The sequence below is a fragment of the Phyllostomus discolor genome, chromosome 11 (assembly GCF_004126475.2).
Source record: "Phyllostomus discolor isolate MPI-MPIP mPhyDis1 chromosome 11, mPhyDis1.pri.v3, whole genome shotgun sequence".
Classification (NCBI taxonomy): Eukaryota; Metazoa; Chordata; class Mammalia; order Chiroptera; family Phyllostomidae; genus Phyllostomus; species Phyllostomus discolor.
The window spans coordinates 64,889,555-64,909,457 of record NC_040913.2 but is presented as its reverse complement, the minus strand read 5'-3'; the positions used below and the strand labels follow the sequence as shown (position 1 = coordinate 64,909,457).

At 46.0% G+C, this 19,903-nt stretch overlaps 1 protein-coding gene across 1 annotated transcript in view; it reads left to right on the top strand.

The window, feature by feature from the left end:
• The window catches only part of RAB20 (RAB20, member RAS oncogene family), a 35,919-nt gene extending 16,108 nt beyond the window's left edge, over window positions 1-19,811 (top strand). The window contains exon 2 of the mRNA XM_028526688.2: window positions 18,769-19,811. Coding sequence (XP_028382489.1) covers window positions 18,769-19,301 — 533 coding nt within the window. The 3' untranslated portion in view covers window positions 19,302-19,811. The remainder of the gene's footprint in view (window positions 1-18,768) is intronic.
• The last annotated feature ends 92 nt before the right edge of the window (window positions 19,812-19,903 follow it).

Sequence of the window (19,903 nt, the reverse complement as noted above, 5' to 3'; positions counted from 1 at the left end):
CCAATCTGGGACCAGGGACAGGGAGTTCTGTCTATAGAAGCCAGCTCCCCACTGACTCGGGAAGTGCATCTCTCTTTCCACGGAAGAGTGAAGGCTGTGTTCCCCTGGCTGAGCTGAAACACTCATGTCTCGCAGTAGCAGAGCCCAGCAGACCAGCACAGTCCAGAGCAGACGGGCATTGAACGGAGCAGACCAGAGTGCAGTGGAGCAGACAGTGCGGCACAGAGTGGACTAGGGAGGAGCAGAGTTGCCTAGTCGGAGAGGGGCCTGGTACCAGGGCCACCTGGCCCCCGGGCTGTCTCACGGCCCTGCGGTTTTCACAGCTGTGCTGTATCACAATTGAGCTGTTTTGTGCTGAATAAAGTTTCCTTCTTCATCACACCCCAAATTGGGGATTTCAGTTGGTGCTGAATTGGCACCAATGGCCATCATTGACAACAGTATGCTTATTCCCAGCTTCCAGTTGAAGACCAAATGACCCACTGTGTTTCCATGGCATTAAATTATCCAATAGGAGCATAGAACTCAGAAGTAAAATGGTAACATTTTTTCCAAAGTCAAAGTATTGTAACCATTAGCTGCTTAAAAATGAAGGATGATCCATATGAGTAGGCCCTCTGCTCAATATGAAAGGGCAAATTTATAGTCTCTTTTTGTGCCCTTTTGATATATTGCTTTGTGATTCTTTTTTTGGGAAAGATGGAGAGATTGTTGTCTTCCCTACTTTGCACTCACTTGCATCTTCTTGTGTGTGTCCAGGCTTTAAGGAGCCTTGTGTGGCCACCTCAGTTGCTGCCTCAATAAAATGCCTCCAAGGTGCCTTCTAGGGTTAGTATCCTAATGTGTGCGCAGCGAGCACTTGGTGAGAATGAATCCATTTGTTCATCAGTCAGGACGTCTTTTTGAGCACTTCTCATGAACTAGACACTGTGTCGAGCTCGAGGAACAGCAGTGACAAAGTAGGCAGCCTTGGGTCCTGGGGTTTAAGTCCGGTGGAAAGATCGGCATCAGACAAAGAGTGCGTACAACAACACCACCTGTGTTAAGTGCTGTGAAGAAAAGGTGCCAGGATGGGCGTTAATTGGCAACCTAATTCAGAATTGGTGGTGCGAAGTAGGTCATTTTTCCTCCTGGAGAACAGTTTTGCCTCTGTTTGCATCACTTCTTCACTCCTTCGTGTTTTTCTGCATGTGTTCCTGTTATCCTCCACATTTCCTGGCATTCCTGTGTGTATGTCCCTTCTACCTCTGTGCCTTCCTGACCTCTTTGAGTTGCTTATGACATATGTCTGGTTGTGGGGGTAAATGGAGGCAGTCTGGCTAACATGTATCAGGGTGGAATTGCTTTAAAAAGTGCTTGACCAAATCTCATTCGTGTTCTGGTAGAATCTAGAGGTCCTCCACTGCCATTAAACCCTCGGTGTTCGGCGGTTCCTTACCCCAACTACTCACGCCACTGTTGGTGATGTCCCGAGCTGCTTAGTCTCTGCGGTACGGCGTTCCTTGAGGAGCTGCATGAGCATGCTGGGCCTCTTTAAAGATCTGTAAAATGTGCACACTAACTGTGGGGAGAATGCAATGACACTGTGTGTGTACATGCATGTTAGTGAGTATGCGTGTGTGCCTGTGCAGGTGTGCGTGTGTGACATGTGTGTTCACATATATAATAGCCTGCCATTCTGCCCAGCAGAATGTTGGCAGTGTCTAAAGGGGGCTGTAGCAGACTTGGTTACAGGAATCAGGTTTCGTCGACTCAGTGAAACTGGGGAGTATGTGGAGGCTGAGGGAGGCTTGAGCTCAGGGACACCCACATCAATGTGGAACAGAGGAAGCAGTTTTTCCTTTTAACAGGCAGCTTGTCCTAAAAACTGAAAAGTCAGATGAGTGGAGGGTGTTTTAAATCTTTTCTAAGTGTATGTAATAACCAGAATGCTTCTGGGAGGATCTTGCATTATGAGCAGATAAGAATGGTGTGTGAGTCCCGTATCATAGTGCTTTGCAAAGTAGCAGTGCTGCCTTCGTGTTGTGCCTGGGCTTCTAATAAACAATTTCTGGGCTGTTTGCAGACTTTGTTCCCACTATTCATAGTGGTTTGGCTGTTTCCTTAACTGCACATCTTTTCTCTAGCCGTTGCCAAAGCACATTCCAAACCTAATTAATTTCCAATCTGATTAACTCTGGTTAGTTACTGTGTAGCCACAGGTCCCAGCAGCTCAAGAGTGAAGTTTCTAAAGCCTGGCAAGGCCTTTCAGCTTTCCTTGGTTGAGCAACTGGCAGCGACAGTACTTCATAACTGTTACCAGACACAAAGTATCAGGAAGAAGGCAGTAGAGGGGTGAAGTGCAAAAATGGCAGACTCAGGTTTGAGTTGCAGTCAGCTGCATTAATACTGTATCTTATCTTTGATTGATGAGAGTGGCCCCTAGGCTGCCCGTGGCTTTATAGCATTCGTCCTCAGAGCGAGGTCCCAGGGGCAGCAGCAACAGCATCCAAACCCACCCAGACCTCTGAATCAGAATCTGCATTTCAACCAGATCACCAGGTGATACACCATGTAGGTAGAGGAGAAGCAGCTTCCAGCTTGTTGCAGCCACAGGGCAGAGGAGGAAAGCAGGGATTAGGCCTGAGTTTCCTACTGTTCTTAGTAGGTGCTATTTTTACATGTAATTCTATCTATCTATCTATCTATCTATCTATCTATCTATCTATCTATCGTCTATCTAACCTTTAACCATACAGAATTTTAAAATTTGTGGTAAAATACACATAACATAAAATTTATGATTTTAATCATTTTTAAGCGTGCAGCTTAGTGGCATGAAGTGTCTTCACATGTTGTGTAGCCATCACCACAGTCATCTGCAAAACCTTCTCTTCCTCCCAACTAGTTCAGCACCCCCTTTCCTTCAGCCCCTGGTGAGTGCCATCCTGCTTTCTGTCTCTGCATTTGACAATTCTAGGTAATTACTTCATTTTTTTATTTTATGTATCACATATTGTATTTAAATGTGATAAGCTAAATTCTAACAAAATATGTCAATATGATTGATTTAAAAAGGTTTTCTCACTGTTAAATTTAGAAAATTATATCTAGGTACTACTGGTAGTGATGAAAGAAAGTCTACACCTAAAGAAAAATTTTATAAAGGTTTATTTGAGCCAAATCTGAGGACATGAACAGTAGCAAGATCTCCATGGATTAAGAAAATGCTCTGGTTCTGGCCAAGATGGAGGCACACTGTGTCTCCTTGCACAACCAAAAGAAGGACAACAACAAATTTAAACACAAAAAATAACTATAACTGACAGAAAATCAAACTGTATGGAGGTCTGACAACCAAGGAGTTAAAGAAGAAACACTCATCCAGACTGGTAGGAGGGGCGGAGATGGTCAGCCAGGGTGGAGACGACTTGTGGTAAGGGCTTGGCTGGAGGACCCAGGTGGGTGAGGCGGTGACTGGTGGACTGGGTGGTCCTACATTTGCGTGTGGACAAACTGGGAGGAACCACTGGGGAGCGAGACAGACTGTGCAACCCAGGGTTCCAGTTTGGGGAAATAAAGCCTCAAAACCTCTGACTGAAAACACCTGTGGGGGTTGTGGTGGCAGGAGAAACTCCCAGCCTCACAGGAAAGTTCGTTCGAGAGGCCCATAGGGTCCTAGAACATACACAAAACCACCCACCTGGGAATCAACATCAGAAGGGTACAATTTGCTTGTGGTTAGTGGGGGAAGTGACTGAAAGCCAGCTGAGAGCTGAGCAAGTGGCATTGTTCCCTCTCCAACTCCTCCCCCACATATGGTGTTACAACACAGACTTGTGGGTTACCCCACCCTGGTGAATACCTAAGGCTCTGCCCCTTACTACAGATGCATTGAGACAAAAACATATAGCCCAAATAAAAGAACAGATCAAAGCTCCAGAAAAAACACAACTAAGGGATGAAGAGATAGCCAACTTATCAAATGCACAGTTCAAAACACTGGTAATCAGGATGCTTGCAGAAATGGTTGAGTATGGCTGCAAAATAGAGGAAAATGTGAAGGCTATGCAAAGTGAAATTAAGGAAAATGTCCAGGGAATCAACAGTGAAGGGCAGGAAACTGGGACTCAAATCAACGGTTTGGATCAGAAGGAAGAAATAAACATTCAGTGAGACCAAAATGAAGAAACGAGAATTGAAGAAAATGAGGAGAGGCTTAGGGACCTCCAGGAGAACTTGAAGTGTTCCAACATCCAAATCATAGCGGTGCCAGAAGGAGAAGAGGAAGAGCAAGAAATTGAAAATTTATTTGAATAATAAGGGAAAACTTCCCCAATCTGGTAAAGGAAATAGACTTTCAGGAAGTCCAGGAAGCTCAGAGAGTCCCAAAGAAGTTGGACCCAAGGAGGAACACACCAAGGCACATAATAATTTCATTACCCAAGATTAAAGATAAGGAGAGAATCTTAAAAGAAGCAAGAGAAAAGGAGACAGTTACCTACAAAGGAGTTCCCATAAGGCTATCAGCTGATTTATCTTTTTTTAAAAATATATTTTATTGATTATGCTATTACAGTTGTCCCATTTCCCCCTTCACTCCCCTCCACCCTGTATACCCTCTCCCACCCACATCCCTCCCTTTAGTCATGTCCATGTGTCATACTTATAAGTTCTTTAGCTTCTACATTTCCCATACTATTCTTGCCCTCCCCCTGTCTATTTTCTACCTACCATCTATGCTATTTATTCGCTGTACCTTTTCCCCTCTCTCCCCTTCCCACTCCCCTGTTGCTAACCCTCCATGTGATCTCCATTTCTGTGGTTCTGTTCCTGTTCTAGTTGTTTGCTTAGTTTCTTTTGGTTTTGCTTTAGGTGTGGTTGTTAATAATTGTGAGTTTGCTGTCCTTTTACTATATATGTTTTTTCTTTATCTTCTTTTCTTAGATGAGTCCCTTTACCATTTCATAAAATAAGGGCTTGGTGATGATGAACTCCTTTAACTTGACCTTATCTGAGAAGCACTTTATCTGTCCTTCCATTCTAAATGATAGCTTTGCTGGATAGAGTAATCTTGGATATAGGTCCTTGTCTTTCATGACTTGGAATACTTCTTTCCAGCCCCTTCTTGCCTGTAAGATCTCTCTTGAGAAATCAGCAGACAGTCTGTTGGGAACTCCTTTGTAGGTTACTGTTCCCTTATCTCTTGCTGCTTCTAGGATTCTCTCCTTCGTTTTTACCTAGGTTAATGTAATTATGATGTGCCTTGGTGTGTTTCTTCTTGGGTCCAACTTCTTTGAGACTCTCTGAGCTTCCTGGACTTCCTGGAAGTCTATTTCCTTAGCCAGAATGGGGAAGTTCTCCTTTATTATTTGTTCAAATATGTGCTCAATCTGTTGCTTTTCCTCTTCCCCTTCTGGTACCCCTATAATTTGGATGTTGGAGCGTGTAAAGATGTCCTGGAGGTTCCTAAGCTTCTCCTCGTTTTTTTGAATTCTTATGTCTTCATTATTTCCTGTTTGGCTTCTTTTTTCTTCCTTCTGGTCCAGTCTGTTGTTTTGAGTCCCAGTTTCCTTCTCATCACTGTTGGTTCTCCGTGCATCTTCCTTCATCTCTTTTATGGTAACCTGCATTTGTTCATCTAATTTGAGCCCAAAATCAACCAATTCTGTGAGTTTCCTGATCACCAGTGTTTTGAACTGTGCATCTGATAGATTGGCTATCTCTCAATTGCTTAAAATGATGAGTCCTGGAGCATTGATCTGTTCTTCTGTTTGAGACATCCTTCTCTCTCCCTCTTTTTTTTTTTTTTTGGTCTGGTCGCTCCTGTTACGGTGAGGGGCGGAGCTTTAGGTATTCACCAGGGCGGGGCAACCCAGTTGCTGGGTTGTGACGTTGTATGTGGGGGTGGGGACAGGGGTGTGGGAGGGAGGGAACAATGGCAGTAGCTCTGTTCTCCGTGGGACCTCTGTCCCTTCTCCGGGATCCTGGGTTGCGCGCCTTACTGGGTCTGCCAGCTGCCGCTTGCGTATTCAGGGTCTACCCGCTGCGATCTTGCGCGAGCCAGATGCCTTACGAGTTCCCGGTTGCCTTATGCACCCAACTCTCTACTCTCCTCGCTGCGACCCCTGCCGACCCATGCTGCAACCTGTGCCTGGCCGCTCCTCTCCGTCCCTCCTACCGGTCTGGATGAATGGGTCTACGTCAACTTCTTGGCTGTCCGACCTCCATTCAGATAAATTCTCTGTCAGTTCTGGGTGTTATTCTGCCTCTAAATTGTTGTTGTTCTAATCTTGGTTGTATGTGGAGGTACGGTACGTCCACCTATGCCTCCATCTTGCCAGAAGTCCTGATTTCTCAAAAGAAACCTTGCAGGCAGGAAGGGGATGGAAGGAAGTATTCCAAGTCATGAAAGGCAAGGACCTACATCCAAGATTACTCTATCCAGCAAAGCTATCATTTAGAATGGAAGGGCAGATAAAGTGCCTCCCAGATTAGGTCAAGTTAAGGGAGTTCATTATCACCAAACCTTTATTATATGAAATGTTAAAGGGACTTATCTAAGAAAAAGAAGATCAAAAGTATGAACAGTAAAATGACAACAAACTCACAACTATCAACAATTGAACCTAAAACCAAAACAAAATCAAACTAAGCAAACTAGAACAGGAACAGAATCACAGAAATGGAGATCACATGGAGGCGGGAGGGGAGGAGAAGAATGGGGGAAAAGGTACAGGGAATAAGAAGCATAAATGGTAGTTACAAAACAGACAAGGGGAGGTTAAGAATAGTGTAGGAAATGGAGAAGCCAAAGAACTTACGTGTACAACCCATGGATATGAACTAAGGGGAGGGGGATGCTGGGGTAGAGGGGTGCAGGGCAGAGGGGCATAAAGAGGTGAAATATGGGACAACGGTAACAGCATAATCAAGAAAATAAAAAATAAATAAACAAGCTATATTTGTAGCAATGCCATGTTACCATGATACCTTACATTTAAGATTATGTAGGTGAAGTATTTTTTTTGGTATGTTTCCAATATTAAAACCTAAAAAAGAAGGAAAGAAAATGCTTTGGAGAATGGCAGTTTTGCAGTTTTTTTTTAATGCATTTATAATCAAAGGAGAAATGTAAGGGTGGTTGCATGGAATTTCTGGTGGTAGATTAAGGAGGTGGGACAAGGCAGAGCTGGGAAATTTGTAGGACTGGATAAAGAAAATGGGGAGATACGTACTCTGTATGCTGGTGGGTATAGTTAACGTTTAACCTTTATGGTAAATAGGGATGGTGTTCAGGCCGCACAATAACAGTGAGTTTCATGGGCTTGTGCTCTGGGCTATGCCTTCTGTGGAGAAAAGAAAAGCCTATTCTGTATAGCAGAGCTGTTAGAAATAACTGGTGTATTTACTGAGCGGAGTACTCCAGAAAAGAGGCTACTCAAGATAACTTAGTATTTCGAGAAACCTTTAAGAGACTTGAAGAGTTTTATTAATATGGTATTTGAAGTTCAGTCTTGATTTTAAAACAAGTTCAAACTTGCTTTGAACAATCTGAAATGGTTTTAGTTTCCTATTTTAATAAGTAGAGAATTTAGCATTTAATTGAATTTTTCTTTGATAATCTCATTCTGAAAATTAATTGTCATAGGACAACAGAGTATCTGTTGAAGGTAAAGGGGATTGGATTAAATATCCTGGTATGTGAGAGTTTTTTGTTTTTTAAAGCTAAATCTATTATATAAGTGTACTTTCTTTGGATTTGCCTCTTTTTCTTAATAATAGAGTGTTAACATCTCTTTGTTCCTTGGTCTTGTTATTGAATTATTTTTAGTAAATTCATGTCTGAAAAGAATAAAGTAATTTGAGAATTAAACTCTAGTTATCATTATAGACCCTCAGTAATTATTTCAGAAAGCTCAATCAGTGAGTCACAGGTAAGTGATTAATTTATGTGCAGTTAATTATTTGAGTGGTTCATGTGACTCGTTCTTTGGTTTTAGTTTAATCTTCAAATTATTGAACAGAAATAACAGAAAGGACACGTATGCTAATTTCGGTAAAAATTCATTGTATAAGTACTTCAGTGTGAAGATAAATCCATTTTCCTGAAACAGTGTGCTGTTCTTTAGATGTTGCTATTAGTTGCAAACCATTTTGGGTTTGGGCTCCTTTGTTTATAAAATGAAAAAACTCTCATTTTAACAAGCTTGGGTTTGGGTGACTGCACCTAACTAGTTGCCTGCTGATCTGGTAGTTAGGTCCTCCGAGGCTGTTTTCATTTTATTCTTCATGGGAGCCGTGGGCTTGCCAGACAAAGAGCAATCCTCCTCCTTTCTGTCGGGAAACCCAGCTCTGTGTCTGAATGCCTTTCATTGGTCACAGGCCATTAAGAACAAAATTAAAGGAACCGTAAATATAAGCAACTAGGTTGGGTTATTGGATTTTAATTATTAGCTTATCTTTAAAATGTTATCTAATCACCTTCTTTGTGGCAGTAATTCATTATCGGTCTTTCCAGGTCTTCATTCTGGCAAGAAAAAAACACCCATTTGTACTGTGGGCTAGGATTTTTGTCTTTTTAAACTCCTACTCTTTAATATCCAGCTAATGGTTGTTGGCTCAGAGTTTTTCCTTGCACCAAGTTTTGGGAGGTTTTTCCTGAGCGGTGGTGGCAGGCACCATGGTGGGGCTCTCACCCAGCCAGTGCAGGGGCAGGTGGCTGGTCTCAGGGTCTTCGGTCAGGAGATGGGTGGTTTGTGTCCTTAGGCTGATGAGGCCAAGATGAGACTGTGCCAGTGAAGAGTGGTTCTTAGTTGCCAGCTGTTCCATACACAGCGGTGCCACCGTTGGGGGATGATGAGCGATTCATTCAGCCCTGTCCACACTGCTGCCTTGCTGGGAGGAAACAGCTGTCTCGTGAGAGTTCTTGCTACTGGCAGGACACATGCTTTTCGACTTTTGTTTACTTTGCCTGTTTTGGTTTGTTCAGTTTCTGATAGCAGAGGTAGAACAGAATCATTCCATTGTCTTTTCTTCTAGATTTTGAAATGCTGGCATTCTTTCCTGGAACCGAGCCGCCTCCCCTCCCACCCCATCTTAGAGTAGGACTTGAGGCTGAACGTAGCATTGTGCTTAGGAGTGACGACTCCGGACCTAGGTCTCTGGGGTTCAAGTCCTGCCTCGGCCCTCGCGGCCTGTGTGCCTGTGGCCAGCCAACCTTTCTCTGTCAGTGTTTTCTTCGAGTCTGGGATGAAAATGCCACAGCAGTCCCCCAGCATGGGTGGGAGTTAAATGACTAACTATGCAAAGGGCTTGGTGCAGTGCCTGGAAGTAGTAAGTGCTGTAACAGATTTTGCTATTGGAAAAATTATTAATCCTCAGTGTACTCACTTTAAGAGCCAGAATGGCATATATCCCAAATCAGCACCCGTACTGTCTGCTTGACGAGGATGGAACTCCTTACATTGAGGTAACTAACCAGTCACCCTGAAGTTACCTGGCTGTTATGGGTCACCTGTACTTTTCACAAGAGCTCTTGTGACAGAGCTTCCCCTCTCAAGTTGCAGCCAAACTGCTGCTTCTTTGAGTGGATAATTCAGCAGTTTCTCTTTGATTATTCTTTTCAGTGGTTACCACCTCTTCCTTCTGGTATTTCTCAACAACTATGACGAGCTGGACGTGCACAACTCGCTTCTTCCTGTGAATCAGATTAGAGGGTGAAGATCATTCCTTATAGGCACCAGGTTGAACTAGAAACGGTGAAGCAGGTTTAGACATTTCCACGTGAACTTAATTTTGCAATTTGTGGCTTGCTTTCGGGAAGTAAGCAGATTTGCTGACTTTGGCTCAGGAGATGGCACATGACTCTTCATCTTTATTGAGAAAGGGTATTTGAGTTCACTGTTATCTGAACCATCTTTGTCAGCTTCTCCAGTGTTGCTCATTGAAGTTCATAAGTATCTAGCTTTTTCTTCTGCCGGTAGAGGGGAAAGAAGGTGGTGAGGGGAGAGCGGCAGAAGTTTTTCCTGGCAGTCTGAGCCCCGCCATGTGGACATTGTTCTTGTTTGATTCATGACTTTCAGGATGTGTGACTGAGCAGACAATTGGCTTGCAGCCCAGTACATACCTTTGTGGAGTATGAGTCTCCCGGCGCTGTCACAGCCAAGTTCTACACAATGGGTGCCTGAACGACAGTGGTTGGTTCTCCTGCAGTTCTGAAGGAAGAATTCTGAAGTCAAGGTGTCAGCAGGGCCAGGTTCTCTCTGAAGGCTCTTGTAGGAAGTCTGTCCCATGCCCTTTTCCTAGATTCTGGTGGTTGCTGGTCTTCTCTGGTTTGTAGAGGCATCACGGCAATCTCGGCCTCTGTCTTCATGTCACCATCCCTGTGAGTGTGTGCGTCTACCTCTGTGTCTCTCCTCTTATTGCACAGGTGGCAAACACAAGGCCCGTGGGCCAAATCTAGCCCTCTACCTTGCTTTATCCGGCCCAGCACCTTGTTTCTACCTGGCGGCAGCGCCGAGCTCTCCCTTAACTGTTCAGGAGTAGTTACATTTATACAGTCCTAAAATTACATTTGGCCCTTTGAAGGTAACTGTGAGGCTGATGTGGCCCCCCGTGAAAGTGAGTTTGACACCCCTGTCTTATTGTAAAGACACCAGTTATGCTGGATTAGGCTATACTCTGAAGACTTCAACTCAACTTAAAAACACCTGCAACGACCCTGTTTCCGAATAAGGTCCTGTTCACAGTTTCCGAGGATGAGGGCCCTGGGTGTATCTTTGGGGCCATTACTCAGCCCACTGTAGATGGTAGGGGGCTTTAGAGACGCCCCCTTTTTTTTCTATCACAAAATTTTAATCTGTAATGGAAGACTTTTTTCCTTTTTTTAAAAAAAGGTTTTATTTATTTATTTTTAGAGAGAGGGAAAGGGAAGAAGAAAGAGAGGGAGAGAAACATTGATTTGCAAGAGAAACATCACTTGGTTGCCTTTTACCTGACCCCAGATGGGGACCTGGCCTGCAACCCAAGCCTGTGCTCTGACTGGGAATCAAAACAGGGACCTTTCCATTTGCAGGATGATGTCCAATACACTGAGCTACAGCAGTCAAGCTTCTTCCCTTTTTAATTAAATTTATTTTTATACGACAAAAAGCAAGACTGAAAGATGGAGAAAAAAGGAGATAACTTCAAATCCAAGAAAAAAAATCTGAATGCATTCCTCATCCCATCCCCCATCTCCCTGTGCTGTGCCCGCCCCAGCCCAGTAAAAGATGTTCCTAGATATCTATTTTGAAAATCATATCATTCCTATGGTTACTGTTTAGCTGTTGAAAATCTGGCAGGAAAGGCCTTGCATACTTTTGTGGAGGTCACACTTTATTTTGAAGCCAGCTAGGAGGTGCCAGCAATTGTGTGGCAGGAGATTTTCATTATTGGATCTTCACTTAGAAAGAGAACTAACTGGTCAAGCTAGTGAGGAGGGCAGATAAGGAATCATCATGAAGAAGTAATCATTTTGGGTCAAAGTGATACTTGCTATTGCCCTGGCTGGTGTGGCTGAGTGCATTGAGTGCCAGCCTGCAAACTAGAAGATCACAGGTTTGATTCTCAGTCACGGCACATGCTTGGATTGTGGGCCAGGTCTCCAGTTGGGGGTCTGCGAGAGGCAAGTTTTTCTCTCTCTCCTTCTCCCTCCCTTCCCCTCTCTCTAAAAATAAATAAAATCTTAAAAAAAAAAGTGATACTTGCAGTTGCTGAAAAGCCCCTTTCAGCCCACTTCCTCTCTTTCCTATGGAGTTGGTGGCCAGTTGGGCTGAGAGGTATGGTCTCTCGAAACTCCTGTGGTGCAGTGTGCTAGAGCTCGTGTCTGGGAGTGTGACCCAGCTGTGAGGCACTGAGGAATGTGCACAGGATGTGTGGTGGGCTGCTGTGTCCCAGGTCGCTTTGGGGAGGGGCTGATGGGGCATTATCTTTTTATGTAGGGAATCAGTACCTCCCTGGAGACATCTGGAGATGGAGAAGCAAGAGGGGAGAAGGACCCTGGCTAGTGTGGTTTAGTGGATTGAGCACTGGCCTGCAAACTGAGCTATCACTGGTTCTGTTCCTGGTCAGGGCACATGACTGGGTTGTGGGCCAGGTCCCCGGTTGGGGTCCTGTGAGAGGCAATTGTTTCACTCTCACACAGCAATGTTTCTCTTCCTCTCTTGCCTCCTTTCTTCCCCTCTCTCTAAAAATAAATAAATAGATAAATAAATAATCTACAAAGTTAAAAAAAAGTTTTAAAAAAGAGGGGAGAGGGGCTGCTGAGAGTCCCACCCTCTGGAGAGCCTGGCACTGCAGCCACTTTCCCAGAGGGACGCTTCCCAGAGGCACAAGTGAGAAGCTCCAAGCGTGCTAGTCAGGCTTCCCCAGAGGCACAGAACCAAGGGGATGTAGATGTAGATGTAAAGGAGAGAGGGAGGGAGAGACTGGCTGAGGGAGAGAGAAAGGAATTGGCTCATAGGATTGTGGGTGCTGGCACGTCTGAAACCTGTGGCCAGGCTGGCGGGCCGGAGACCCATAGAAGAGCCGATGTTGCAGTCCTGAGTCCAAACTCCATAGGGCAGCAGGCTAGAGACTCGGGCGTGATTTTTTATAACTCAGGTTGTAGTCTGGGCCAGAATTCTTTTTTCTCCAGGAACTCTCAGGCTCCTCTTGAAGTCTTCATCTGATTGGATGAGGCCTACCCACATTATTGAGGATAATAGGCTTTAGTTAAAGTCAATCAATGCAGATTTTAATTACATCTAAAAAGTACCTTCAGGGCAACATCTAGACTAGTTGGACCACATAATTGGGCACCACAGCCTGGCTGAGTTAGCACATAAAGTTAACCATTTAGGCCCTGGCTGGGTACCTCAGTTGGTTAGAACATAGTCCTGATACACCCAGGTTAGGGGTTCGATCCTGGGTCAGGGCACACACAAGAATCAACCAACAAATGTGTAAATAAGTGGAACAACAAATTGATGGTTCTCTCTCTCAAATAAACAAATTAAAATAAAAAAGGACTCTGGCCGGGTGGCTCAGTTAGTTGGAACATCATCCCATACACCAAAGGGTTACCGGTGTGATTCCCGGTCACGGTGCATACCTAGGTTGTGAGTTGGAGCCTGATCGGGACGTGTTCAGGAGGCAACCAACCGATCTTTCTCTCTCTTCCTTCCTCTCTCTCTAAAATCAATAAATAAATCATCACACATAGGTATCAGGGTGGTGGCAGGTGCATCCACTCATTTGCTGGCACCTCTGTGTGAATGGTAGTTTCTCAGGTGAGGTGTCCTCGCCCGTTGCCTCTTCGGTTTCCATGTGCTGGTGGAGTCTGCACCCACCCAGTGCTGGCCCCACACAGGCAGCGCCTTCTATCATCCTGGAAGACTCACAGTTCTTTCTTCTTATTGCACTACAAGAGCTTTATATATCTATTCTTTATAAACATTTCTGGAGGGTAGTTGTTTCCATGGGCCATTCTCTGTCCAGGTTCACTATGTTTAGAATCACATACAAGCAGATGGAATGTTCTAGACTTTGCTTGTGACTGTAGACTTTAGTCAAAACTCATCAAACCGTACAAAATAGAACTAAAGTAATTTTTATGTTAGTATTTATAACACTGTGGGTGGAACTTGAAAGCATTGGGAAAGAGATTTCGTTTTATTTTTAAAAAATCTCTGAAGGGAATTACGTGACGTCTTGTTCTGGACGGAGCTCCTGTTTCTGTGTGTGCCCTGGAGTTTCTATTTGTTACCATCCCCGGTAACAAATCTGAGTTTTTTCTTTCCTCTTGTTGTGACACTGATACTTTTGTGGGCTCCCGTCCAGTGGGCATTCTGGATCTTGCAGGGTGTTTTAAAAGTTCCTCTTTCCTTCAGCGTTTGCAGTTCCATTTCCTGGTAGACCTTACTTTTCAACTGAATTGAAATAGGCAGCAGTCCAATTTCTCCCACTGTAAAGCTGCCTTTTTATCTCCTACTTTCACGGAGCAAATTGGTGATCTTCACCTCCTGCTGCACGTTATACTCATCAGAGGAGTTCTGAAAGTGATTCTGGTATCCATGCTGTCGTCAGATCCTGATTCATGTGCTCTGGGGTAGGGGGGGCCAAGCACCAGGGTTTTTAAAAAGCAACCACCCCCCTCACCACCCATGTTTACAGTGTGCAGCCAGCCTTGTTGCATGATTTCTGAGGGCTGTGCCACCCAGTCAGTTATTTTAAATCATTTCAACACAAGTGTTGCAATGATGGGAGTGAAAGGCTTGTCATTTGTCTTGAGAATGGTCAGAGAGTGAAAGAGAAGGCAAGTGGTCACTGTCTTCTTCTGTCCAGCAGACTGGGGTTCTGTGGCTGCCAAATTCTGGCTTCCTGTGCCTGCTACTGGGCCATGTCTCAGTTCTCCTGACACAGCGTACGGCGGCTACACAATAAAGTGCCCCCAGAAATGGGGAAAGAGTCATCCTCTGAAAATAAACCTCATAAAAATAAGAAAAGTTGTAGGATGTTGGTCAGCTGTTAAAGGGACCCATAGGCCCTGGGAGACAGTCTGTAAATGTGCTGATGAAGAGACACACGATATGGAGGCTGTGGGATGGTTTGACCTCAGATTTGGACACTCTAATTGGGGATTGATTTAACAAACACATATAAAGGATGTAACACCTGCCTGGCACAGTTCTAGGCAGTTTACCTGTTTAAGTTAGCTCTGGTTGTACAGCCATACTTTGGTGGGTACTAGCTGTATTTTAGTGGTGAGAAACTGAGGCACAGAGAGTTCAGTGACTTGCCCAAGGTCACACTGTGGGGATTTGAATGCAGGGCTCCCTCTGCAGGTCAGGCTTCTCATGGGTTGTCAGACCACAGACTACCTGGTACCAGGGACGGTGTCCTGGCTGTGGGCCTCACCAGCCCGTTTTTGTGGGCCACTTCCTGTGCCTCACTTTCTTCTGGTTAATGGGTGGATAACTAATTATGTGATTTAAACAGCAACTTTCTTGTCTTATTCTCGTCTCAGGTTAGCATATGGGATTCTTCCGCTCCTACCTCCTTTACTTATTATGATTTCTCTTTTGCTTTTGTTCTTACTTACTTCTGTAGTTTTTTGAAGGCAAATCAGACATTTTTATCTGGAAAGGAAAACTATTTTAGGCATAGGCATGAACAACAGTTGCCTTTTTGTCCTCAATGAACTGTGTAACAGACTTGGAAAAAATCCTCCCGGGATAACTGGAACGCCACCTCATTTTCCCCTGTGAAACCTAGCGAGAGGGAGCTGATAACATTTTTAGCTGTTGGAAAACCTCAAGATGCCTGGTTTGCTACATATGTGATTAGTGTCTGAGAGAAAAGTCCCGGCTCAGTGGTAATGACAGGGAAGCATTTCTTTTTCTTTAACTAACACTTGTTATCCCCAGTTCTGGAGATGTCTTCATCATCTACTCCCATGGGGGTCCACAAAGAGATAGGAGAAGACTGTTTAGTTTCTGTCTGTTGGCATACAGTGTAATTTGACATGAAACTTATAATTAGATTATCAGGCTTAGGGCTGAGCTGCTGTGGATGTGCTAAAGGAGAGGAATTTTGTTTTGCAGGTGGTGAATTCCAGAGTATGTGCTGCTTGTCAGCAGGCTGGCCCTTCCTAGCACCCCGGGTGGGCAGGGAGCCTGGTCGTCGTAAACAACGCACTTCACTTTCACCTTCAGGATCCGTGCAGGGCAGGATGCCTCTCTCCAATTCCTGCCTGATCGAGCTCATCCTCACCATCAGGTGGTTTGAGGAAGCACATGGGGCTGCCCCCCACCCCCCCCACCCCCCAGAGCAGGGAGCCGTGGCTTTGAATCTGGCTCAGGGTGAGGGAAAGGACAGCTGTCAGGTGTAGGTCCATGCTGGGCCCTTCCCCCAGGACGTGGATATCATTCTCAGTAGGTGACTCTCTCCAGGGCTGGCCAGGGGGGCCACCGCTAGCCCCCTAATGAGGCAGTGCCACCTGGCTTGCATCAGAACATGACCATTTCAGAATGATTGGAGTGGAACTTGTTTGTGTTTCTTGGCCATTTGGCCAAAAATAGTAGTTTATAAGGCAAAGGACACCGTGTTTTATGCAAATACAGGGTCTGGCAGAAGTAACGCCATTGAATGTGGTTGGTAGGGTACCTGACTGTCTTGCACGAAATGGACAGCATTTGAACATTTCACCTAAAATGTCATAAGGTGTGCTTGAGTGTGACACTGTTATGTTACAGAATCACATACCTATAACTTTGTAATAAAAGCTTTTATATAACAGGGGCGTTACTTGTGCCGGATCGTGTGTGTGTGTGTGTGTGTGTGTGTGTGTAGATGTCATGCCTTTAATCTGTGTTCCAAAGATCCAGAGACCAGGGGCCTTCGTTTCTCTTGTGTGAAGGATCCTTTTGCACCCAGGTTCTGTGAGCTCATGATCTTTCTCTGAATGCTAAATTTGAGTGTGTGCACTAAAATACAAAGTTTCTTCAGGAAATCAGGCTTCCTTGCAAAGGGCAGGTCTAACAGCTGTTGTGATTTTTAAGTGGTGATGAACTTAAACACTTGATGATGTGGTGGACAACTGTCATGTGGAACCGAAAGCCTCTGTTGTTTCCATATGTGACAGAGCCACAGGTGTCGCTCCCTGACATCATTCCTGGTTTGTTGTCAGTCTGTGTAAGAGAAGGAAATGCTAAATTTCAGCTAGAAGATGTTGAGAATAAAGATTACATTGTTTCCCCTTTTAAGGCCATAGACCTCTGGGTTCCGTTCCCACTGTAGTCAACAGCTGGGCTCTGTAGCCCAAGTTGAAAAACTGCAGGCAGAGTCACAGAATTTCATCAGAAACAGATTCCTATGCCAGTTAGGGGGAGAAGCTGTCAAAGATATTCTAGAAATATAATTAACTTTCTAAGGGGCCATGTGAGTGTAAGCCAGACAGCCAGGAGGACTGTGAATTCAGAAGGACCCCCTGAGTTCCTCCTGGGAGCATGCGTGTGCCCGAAGAGCTTGGGTCCTGGGTGGCTCTCCTTCCTGCCATCGAGGGCTGTGGAATCTGATGGCAGGAGGAGGGCTGATTAACCTGTGGCCTGGGATGGCTTTGGGAGGGGGCCCCAGTTTGCGTGTATGAATTGTCCTCGTGGAGCTGGTGAGCCATCTCCCCGCACAGTGAACAGAAGGGGAAATAAAGGGACCAGGTGTGAAAACTTAGGGACATAAACAATGGTCCGGCTTGGCCTCTGGAGACCAACCCCAATGAATGAGGGCCCTCTGGGCTTGCCGCTTCTCTGGGATTATTTTTTCTTTTACTGTAATAACAGTAAATTTAATCTTCGCAACCCTGTGGGGTAATATTGTTATCTGTTCTCGTTCACAGGAGAGGAAACTCAGCCACGAATGGTTAAGTACCTTGTGCTGGTTCACATGCCCAGCTGTCTGGCTCCAAGACACAGGCGTGCCCTCAACCTCTATTCTGTACCTGTACCTGGGAACGACCAGTCTCGTGTGGCTTCCTCTTTAAATCCATAGTTGTAGGACTTAACAGTGAGCTAGATTTCAGGTGACTCTGAGTGATGGCTGCTGTAGTTTAGCTGTAATCTTGATGTAGCTTTTCTAATGATTGAATATGGGGGAATAAAGGTATCCCGGTATGATGACATTCCAGTTCTTGGTAGTTTTAACACTCAAGGTGACTCCTCCCTCCCCTCTGCCTCCCGCTCGCCGTCAGTCTGCAGTTCAGGGCAAAGGCTGGGGGTCAGGATGCCGTGATGCTGGGTGTGGGGTCTAAATGAAGCTTCTGTCTTGAATGAGGCTTCTACCACTTTGTAAATCACACCAAACTGGTAACAAAACAAAGACATTTTATGCAAGAGAAAAAATTGTGTGCGCGTTTTTTTAATGGAGGGGATAATTTATGGCTTCACTTACTCAACACATTACATAGGGCACCAAATACACAGGGGCAGGTAAAAGCACACGGTCCAGCCCTCCCTCCTGGTAGGCGGACACGTGTTAACTGCACAGCCGAGGCCTGCACTTGCGATTGTGCCCGGTGTACGAGCCAGACTTAGAGGAAGTGTGAGGGATGGGGGGTGTGGGCGGCAATGGGGCTGACAAAAGACTTAGCGAATAATCTGGAAGGGGGTCAGGGACCCCTTGGGAAGTGACAAGTGGTTAAGTGATTTGACCAGTGGGTCCGCACCCCAGGCAGCTGGACGGGAGCCGGGCAGCCCTGGAGCTGGAGCACTGGGCAGTGGGCACGGGGCGGGGGGGGGGGTGCTATGCGCCTGTGTGAGGGCAGACGTGCACGGTGCTGCGTCAGACGTGCGTGGTGCTGCGGCAGAACGACTGCGGCGCCGAGATGTGGCGCGGACTGTGCCATTGAGCGTCGAAGCCCGTGGTGAGAGCATTCATTCAGATATTTTCTTTTAAAATGCAAAACTAGGAACAAGCCATACAGTTTTTAATTAGAAGGAAAGAGGGGCATGGGGGAGTCTTCTTGGTCTTGTATGTCAACTACAGCATGTGGCCAGGCTGTGCAGGAATGGCCTGCGGTCCCCAGAGCAGCAGGGCACTGCGCTTAGATGCTGCAGGGCCTAGGCCGGTCGGCTCTTTCTGCACACCTGTGTCTCAGTCCAGTCCAGCTCCAGCCATGTCTACATTTGGGGTGACAATCCCATGACCCCCCCCACCAGGTGCTCCTGGGAAAAGAGAGATAACCTACATCTTTCTTCCCCTTTCCCCCACCAGGGCGGGAGCAGTTCCACGGCCTTGGCTCCATGTACTGCCGGGGGGCGGCCGCTGTCATCCTCACCTATGATGTGAACCACCCACAGAGCCTGGTGGAGCTGGAAGACAGATTCCTGGGCCTGACAGACACAGCCAACACCGACTGCCTCTTTGCCATCGTGGGGAACAAGCTGGACCTCAGTGAGGAGGGGGCCTCAGAGAGCTTGGAGAAGGAAGGGCACAGCTCGGGATCAGTGGGTGACGGCTGCGTGTCGCCCAAGGTGCCCAAGCAGGTGAAGCCAGAGGAAGCGATGGCACTTTATAAAAAGATCCTGAAGTACAAGATGCTGGATGAGAAAGACGTGCCGGCCGCTGAGCAGATGTGCTTCGAGACCAGTGCCAAAACCGGGCACAACGTGGACCTTTTGTTTGAAAGCTTGTTTGACATGGTGGTGCCCATGATCTTGCGGCAGAGAGCCCAGGGGCCGCCGCAGACTGTGGACATCTCCTGTTACAAGCCGCCCAGTCGAACCAAATCTGGGTGCTGTGCCTGACTCTCAGAGACCCCCGACCCCCGTTTGCACAGTAGGCGAGGAGTGTGACCAAGTGAGCTGTGGTCAGGAGCACAGAAAGTCGAGGAGTTCCTCTGCAGAACTGCACACGGAGGAGAAGACCTGAGAGGGAAGGACAGCTAACCATGAGAGAAGGTCCACGTGAATCACTGCCTCTGTCTACGTCACTGTGTTGGGAGGTGGGGAGCTGCAGGGTCAGGGTCCCTGGAGGCTGTTGTCCCCTTGCTGATCCTTTCCTGACAACCTGGCCTCTGACAGAAGGTTGCCCGGATGGGTGTGCACCCGTCTGAGCACCTGTACGGCTTTCAAGTTTGTCGTCTGCAGACATTTCTCTTCACTGTGATTTATCTTCGGTCCTATCATTTGGAACTTGTATCTCGATGCATCATAATGTTCTCGACATGTTAATTTATACAAAATCAGGAGTCACTTTTTTATATTGGTAGTAGTAGCATGAACTACACATATTATTAAAAGGAATCTTGAGTAGAACTTTGGTGTGGACCCTGTGTTGATTCAGATTTTATTTTGTGCCCCCAGTGGACTCCTTGCTGGGGGCTCTGGGAAGATGGCTGTGAGCTTAA